Raw genomic sequence first — 8,040 nt, forward strand, 5'->3', positions numbered from 1 at the left:
AAAGGGATATAATGTTTAAATTGAAGGCATGGAGCTGCTGAAGTGCCAAGTACCACTGAAATTTTAGTTAGCAACTGAACTTGTTAACATTAACAGAAACGAAATCTATTTTATATAAGAAAGACATTAGGAATATAATGACTATGGTGAGTAACCTAGGGTACTTAGTGCCTTAAATTGGATTCCTAAATAAACATGGGACAATTAGAACACCTTCCCTGCACCTCTCTTGAATTACTGTTACTAGACTAAGGTTTTGATTTCAAATGTTGGTAATACATGGTTAAGAAAATATTATTCTAGGAATTTGTTTTGAAAAAAAAGAATATGTCAAATGTGTACAAGTTCTGTATTCAGGATTATTTGGCAGTGCCTAACTCACTTTATGATTACTCTTTGCTATCTAAATACAAAGACAGTATCAATCTCTGACTTTGACATTTCCTCCAGTCATATTAGGAGTCCTTGTTTTTGTTTGTTTGTTTTGTTTTGTATAAAGATTTTATTTTTAAGTAATCACTATACCCAACATGGGGCTCAAACTCACAACCCTGACATCAAGAGTCACATGCCCTCCCGACTGAGCCAGCCAGGAACCCCAGGAGTCCTTGTTTGTTCCTCCCCCCTCCCGTTTTTCCCAGGATAAGATGAAGAGGGACAGGAATAGTTAGGTAGGAGAAATGTGTGCTTTGTGGTGAATTATCTTTCCTATAAAATAACAGAATCATATAATAAAACCATAGGATTATATAGAAATTACAGATGTTGTTAATTGAACACTCTCCTATAATTATTATAAGCCATAAACCTGGAAAATCACTGTTATTAATAATAGTAATTATAATATATATTTCCAGTTAGCCTATTAGGGACATTGCATAGGCAAAGTATTGCTTATAAACAATAAATTATCTTCTCATTTGAGTACTCTAGAATGATGGTCAAAAGAAACATCTTTTACTCAATAAGTTTATAGTCATGTTGCTGTTAAAATATAAATTATATTCTTATAATTTTAGCAGTTTTAATTTATTTCCTTCTAAAAGTTTAAATGTTTTATTATTCAGCATCCATTTAGTTACTTCCCCTCAAGAAATCCCCAACCTTTTAATGATAACCTTTCTTTAACATCGGCATCGTACAAGCTTTTGGAATGCTTTCTTGAAGTCTTCATTAAAGATTGTATAAATCAGTGGATTTATAAGGGAATTGAGATAGCCAAGCCATGTCAAAAAATTTGACATTTCTTCAGAAATTTTACACTTTTCACAGACATTAACAACCAATTCTTTAACAAAGAAAGGCAGCCAACATATTACAAATGCACCCAAGATTAATCCCAGCGTAGTGGCTGCTTTGCGTTCTCTTGTGCCTGAGATCTTTTGCCTTCTCCAAGATTTCTCATGCTTGAATTCAGACCTGGGGCTTTTCACTGTGCTATGAATTTTCTCAAAGTCTGTTGATGGATCAGATAAAGATTTTTCTAGCATGTAGGGTGTGGAGACTAGTCTAGTGCTTTTCTCACCACTCTCCAAAAGAACTTGGCCGTTCACCTCCTCCTTGGCAATCCTACTTGCTTGTCTCTTGTGGTATAACGTTTTTGCTGCTTTATATATTTTGTAGTAGAGGATCAAAATCAATGTCAATGGGATGTAGAAAGCTCCAAACGTTGAGTAAATAGTGGAAACAATGTGGTCATGTTTGATGATGCACTCATCATCTCGGCTAGTTCCTTGGTGCCTCCAGAATAAAGGAGGCATAGAGATAAAAATAGATATAATCCAAACAATTGTAATCATAATGCCAGCATGCTTGGGAGTCCTTTTCCTGGAGTACTCCACAGCATCTGTGATTGCCCGATACCGATCCAAAGCTATAGCAGAGAGATGTAAGATGGAACACGTGCAGCACGTGATGTCAATGCTCAGCCAGATGTCACAGACCACTTGCCCCATAATCCAGTTCTCTCTCACAATATACACAATGCTGAAAGGCATCACCAGGACAGCTACAAGAAAATCTGTGACTGCAAGGGAGCAAATTAAATAGTTGGCTGGGTGGTGCAGCTTCCGGGTCACAATAATTGCAGCAATCACAAGGGAGTTGATGGTCGTCGTCAGCAGGGCCAGCCCAGAGAGAGTGAGGGACACCAGAATTTTGGATGGCATTCTGTTTAACAGTTCTTCTGAGGTCAAGTTTTGATCAGATGAGTTTAAGAAATCCATTTTTTTTGTTTGTTTGTTTTAAAAGATTAATAGAGCTGAAAAAATGGATACCTGTAACAAAGGAGGAGAAAATCAGTTCAGAGAAGTCTTCAAAAATTGTTCTCTCCCTTTCAGAATAAATTTTTAAAAAGTATATGTGTATGTTTTCCCAGAATATTCTATGGACTAAAAAAAATGGGAGTTTAGATTATAGATTTTCTTTTTCTTTTCATTTAATTAAAAAATTCTGATGAGAACAGTAACAAATAACTTTCAAAACATTTCTTAAAATAAAGCTCAAATAAAACAATTTTTATGAGTAAACTTAACCTACTACTTAGTAAAATCTCTACCATTATAGAATTGCACTTAAAAACTGTATTAATCCTAGCTATGTTTTTCCCTTCATCTATGGAGAAAAAGTTTAGTAGCACATGCCATTAATATATATATATATATATATATATACATACATTATATAATGTAATGTAAGAAAATATATTAAAGGCAGTATTCAAAATCATAAACAATTTCGTACCTAATTTCAAGTTACATTGAGGACGTTATCATTGGACTCATGGAAACTAAAGGAATTTTTAATGTATTTCATGTCAGGATATAAAGATTATAAAAAGGGAAATAAACAAAAAATATTTTTAGTATATCCCTAGCATTCTTGATCATTTTATGAAATTAGGAAAATGTCAGAGTGTTTAGTAGTCTTTGTGGATATAAGTAGTTAATTTGGTTTAAAAAGATGAAATAAAATTAGTTGGAATCAAATAGCCATAAAACACTGCCCATTAATACAGTGACATATATGACCAAGTAACTCACTTAACAAGGTGAACTTGCCAGCATGGAGAGCTTATAATGGCACTCACTCTGAAATGGAAATTATTTCTTTACAAGTCACCATCGTAAGGACCATGTAACGTTACTTCTGAAAGAGGACACCTCAAACATGGCTTATAATTTTTGCTTCAGTCCATGCTATTGCTTAATTATAAGTCAGACAGCAATTGGAGTGTAATGAAATCGGATTAATCTTTTTTATAAGATGTATTTATTTATTTATTTATTGCATCAGCCCTTCTCTCTTTATTTTTTTAAAATTTTAAAATTTATTTTATTATTATTATTTTGATGTACTGTTCAATGATTCATTATTTGCATATAACACCCAGTGCTCATTAAAACATGTGCTCTCCTTAATACCCATCACCGGGCTACCCCTTCCCCCATCCCCTCCCCTCTGAAGGTTCTCTCTTTTTTAATAATTTTTTTCTTTTTTTATGATTTTGTTTATTTATTTGACAGAAAGAGAGCAAGCACAAGCAGGGGGAGTGGCAGAGGGAGAGGAAGAAGCAGACTCTCCGGTGAGCAGGGAGCCTGATGTGGGTCTTGATCCTAGCACCCTGGGATCATGACCTGAGCCAAAGGCAGACACTTAACTGACTGAGCCACCCAGGCACCCCTCTTTTTAAATAATATTTAATAATAATAAGTTTAATAATTCACTTTTGCAGCTACCTATATCTTAGGAAAAGACAGAGAGAAGACAGAGATCTGAAGCTTTATTATTGTACCTCCATATTCCTTAAATTATTTTTATTTTAAAGTGGTTATGTTTCATTTGTTGGAACTGATAAAACAATACTTTAAAATACTTAATATTACCATATTAAGTGCTTCCTATGAAGTGTGTGTGTGTGTGTGTATAATATAACCTTGAGGTACAGCATATCTAGTATTCTACTTGTGTTTGGTTACCAGGACTAAATTTAATTTTTATTTTCTGATATTCATTGAAGGCAGGTGCTGATGGCTTGCTCCTAAGCGAATTGAGTGGCACAAGAAATTTGAATACCTTCTACCCAGAAAATGAGTAGTTGTCCTGTGTGTAGTTGAGAAGGAGTTATATATCTATATTATTTATATCAGCACTTGCCCATTTATAAAGGGCAACTAAGGTAGCTCCAGATAAAGAATGGAAGCTAAAGTTTCCTTAGATATTCTAAATCTGCGGTTCTCTGCTTTAGTTGGCCTCAGAACCAGCAGGAGGACTGTTAAAACACAGATTACTGGGTCCCACCCTTTAGAGATTCAGTAAAACTGTGCTGGGGCCTTCACACCTGCATTTCTAACAAGGTCCCAGGTGTTGCTGCTGCTGTTAGTCCAGGGAGTAGGTTTCTGGGGAGAACCCAACATGGCTGTTACTCAGCTGTCTGTCTAATCCTTTTACTGCTATAGCGTCTGTGAATTCCTCTCAATTGAGAGCAGCTCTTACATTTCTGTGTACGACTTTCTCAGCATCTCTCTTTCTCACATTCTTATTTCTTGGAGTTTTCTAAATAGATGATCTCACTCTAGCTTTTCTTCTGATATTTCTGTGACTATTTTTTTTTTTAAGATTTTATTTATTCATTTGAGAGAGAGAGAGAGAGACAGAGCACAACAGGGGGAGAGGGAGAGGGAGAGGGAGAGGCAGGCTCTCCACTGAGCCAGGAGCTTGATGTGCTCGATCCCAGGACCTGGAGACCATAACCCGAGCTGAAGGCAGACGCCCAACCATCTGAGCCACCCAGGCGCCTCTCTGTGACTATTTTTATTGCTGTCTTTTTTGCAGGACAGCTCTTGGACCTCCAGCTCTAGGACTGTTATTCCCCTCCCCCAACATTATTTCCACTCCTTTCAGCCTGTAGTGAGAGTTAGGTCATATGACCATATTTCCTAAATCCATACTGGATCACAGGGCCTGAGGTATAATGGTGTGATCATCTGTACCATCAGGATTGTCATGAAAATCCTTGGTATGTGCTTTCAATATCAGTGGACCTCACAGTCTTTATAGCTATTTACCCTGGAAATATGTTTAGGCAGTCAATAGTCACAGGTGAAATGCTTACTCCAAGCCAATTAGACATATTAGAAACATGGTAGATTAATTAATTTCTACCTTCTTTCTAATTTTCCCCCATCCTCTCATTATCAAACTTGTACCAAATATTCAGTTAAAAAACTAAATATTTTCCTGATCAGTTAATTCTTTACAACAGTGTTTAGTGTTTAATTAATTAATTTATTATTTAGCATTATGGGAATTTATCTAGTGTTTATTTAGTGTTATGCTGTTGATTTAAAAGTGATGACATTTTCCATATTATAAGCAAAAATAACTTTCCACTTTAATTTGCCTGATAAACAGTTTTGACATAAAAGTCTCTTCAAGAGGTAATTCTGAAATTACATTTTGAATAGAATATTGAACAAGAGGAACTGTTTGGAAATAGTTATGTGTGTTTTCATAATAAAAATGAATTCTGTCAGTAAATGGACCAGCTTGAAATTAGCAGGTGAATTATTTGATAATTCAACTGAATCCTCTAAGAATCATATTGTAGCATTTAAATTAAGTTCAGTAAAATTGTAGTTAATGCTAAGGGAAAAATCAAAATGTGTCATACAAATTTGTGGTTTTTAAGAAATCTTACCATTATTAAATTTAGAAAACTAATCTTCTGATAGTTGTTTTTTATCAAAAACAAAGAAAATAGGAAAACAAATGTAAGCAATCTCAATTGGGTTTCTTTTTGTTTTATTTTCCTTGCCACTTATAATTAGAATTTCAGTAAACCATCTACCTTCATTAATTCATACATGACCTCCAATCAGATTCTTTCCTATTCCTTTACATCTTAAGTTCCCACTGTGAGTCCTTACAGTGCTAGGGACAACCTCTGGGTTACTGGACATAGACTATGTCACACATTATTCTCCTACTCTTAGAACATAGATTGCATTCTATATTTTGAATGTCTTCACTGGGAAATAGTCAGGATTACTTGTTAAGCAGAGCCTGTAGTCCATCAATTGTATGTAGCCTTCTTGAAAATAACAAATAGAAAAGCCTGGGGGAAACCCAGGCTTTACTCAGCATGAATATTTGCCAATTTATTGATCTAGCCACACGATGCATTTACTCCTCTATTTACACAGTTTGTTTTTTTTTTAATGCTGATTTATGTTCAGCTGTCAGTTTGATCTTAATGTCCAGATATATTTCATTCAAATTAAACTATAAGTTCATAGAGGCATAGTTTGGTTTACTTTATATTGTAAATAACATTGGGGAGGGATGTCATACAAAAATAGTTTTAATAATAACATTGTAAAGATAAGAAAATAAAATTCAGTTCTGTCAAACCTCTTGAGAACCTACAGGTTGGCTGCTTCAATTAGAATAATAATAATATTTATCCTTTCTGAGTGTTTCTGCAGGGACTGTGCTAAGTGTTTTCCATATGTTAATTCATTTAATCCTCACTGCTAATCTATGAAATAGGGGGAATTATTTTTTTAAAGATTTATTTATTTTAGAGAGCAAGAGGGGGAGGGAAAGAGGGTGAGGGAGAGAATCTTCAAGCAGACTTCCTGCTGAGCGCAGAGCCTGGTGTGGGGCTCAGTCTCATGACCCTGAGATCAGACCTGAGCCAAAACCAAGAGTTGGAGTCTCAACTGATTGTGCCACCCAGGCACCCTGAGGTAGGTGCAATTATTGTTTCTCATTTCATAGATAAGAAAACTGAGTTACCAAAGTTCAATAAACTTCTCAACGATGATAGCATAACAAATAATTGGTAGAACAAACCCATTCCCTTAATCACCATTTTCCTGTCAATGAAAAATTTCTTATTTTACTTAATAACTCTGTTATAGTCATGAGATCTGCAAAGTAACTACTTTTTTTGTAGTTACTTTCCAACTTTTGTAGGAAAGATTTTGTTATAGAGTAAGAAGTGTTTTCAAGTGTAGGCAAATATCCAGTAGAATGAACTGCTTATTTCTTTATGGGGATGTTTAAAATAGTGACTATGTCAAAATATGTAAATTGTAATAGAAATGTGTTCATAGTGTTTTCAATTTTTTTTTACTGCCTTTCTAATTCAGAGACTTCCTTTGTGTTTTTATTATATTTCTTTGCCCCCATTTATTCCTTTAAGAAATATTTACTGAGTGCTATTTATGTGCTGATTAATCTGCTAGGTATAAAAGAATGGCAAAAAACAAATGCGCAAACATACCCCTGAACAAAACAAAACAGCAAAACAACACATTGTTCTTATTTTTATGAATCTAGCACATTAACGAAACAGCCAAACATATAATACAATAATACAATGCAATAAGGGTATCATAGAGTGTGTTTAGTACTCTAGAAAAATTGATGAATTAATCATACCATGGTGAAACAGTGAACGACTTTCCAGGTAGAGGGGAAAGTATGAGCAAAGGCAGAGGCATAAAAACACAAGATGTGGACTTTTGCAAGATGGCTGCATAAAGATCCTGAATTCACCTCCTCCCATGGACACACCAAATCTACAGCTACATATGGATCATTTCCCTCTGAAAAAGATCTGAAAATTAGATGAACTGCTTCTCCACAGCAAAGGATTTAAAGACCATATCCAGAGAGGTAGAAGAAGCAGAGATATGGTCTCACCAAAAACCCCATCCGTGGTGTAGCGATACACAATAGGGTGGGATCTCACCAGTCTGGTTCTTCTCCTGGAGGAGCAATGTGTTGGTGCCCCACATTAGGCACCTAACCCCTGGGATCTGCACTGGAGAGATAAGTCTCCAAAACATTTGGCTTAGACATCTAAGGGACCCAAAGTGTTATATAAAACTGAGATTTCCCTTTGAAAGGACTCCGGTGTGGTCTCACTTGCCCTGAGACCCAGTGAGAAAATAGCAATTTGAAAAGTGCCTAGACTGTATGTAAAGGGGATTCATTTGCTAATCTAAAAGCATCTGCTGGAGGGGCCCAGGG

At 35.4% G+C, this 8,040-nt stretch overlaps 1 protein-coding gene across 1 annotated transcript; it reads right to left on the reverse strand.

The window, feature by feature from the left end:
- Positions 1 to 1,003: 1,003 nt before the first annotated feature.
- HTR1F (5-hydroxytryptamine receptor 1F) lies at positions 1,004 to 2,238 on the reverse strand. Its single transcript, XM_006726997.2, has one exon. The coding sequence runs from the start codon at positions 2,223 to 2,225 to the stop codon at positions 1,125 to 1,127; it is 1,101 nt and encodes a 366-aa protein (XP_006727060.1). The 5' UTR covers positions 2,226 to 2,238; the 3' UTR covers positions 1,004 to 1,124.
- Between the last annotated feature and the right edge of the window lie 5,802 nt (positions 2,239 to 8,040).

This window comes from Leptonychotes weddellii, chromosome 1, assembly GCF_054177405.1.
Source record: "Leptonychotes weddellii isolate Sample4059 chromosome 1, ASM5417740v2, whole genome shotgun sequence".
Taxonomy (NCBI): Eukaryota; Metazoa; Chordata; class Mammalia; order Carnivora; family Phocidae; genus Leptonychotes; species Leptonychotes weddellii.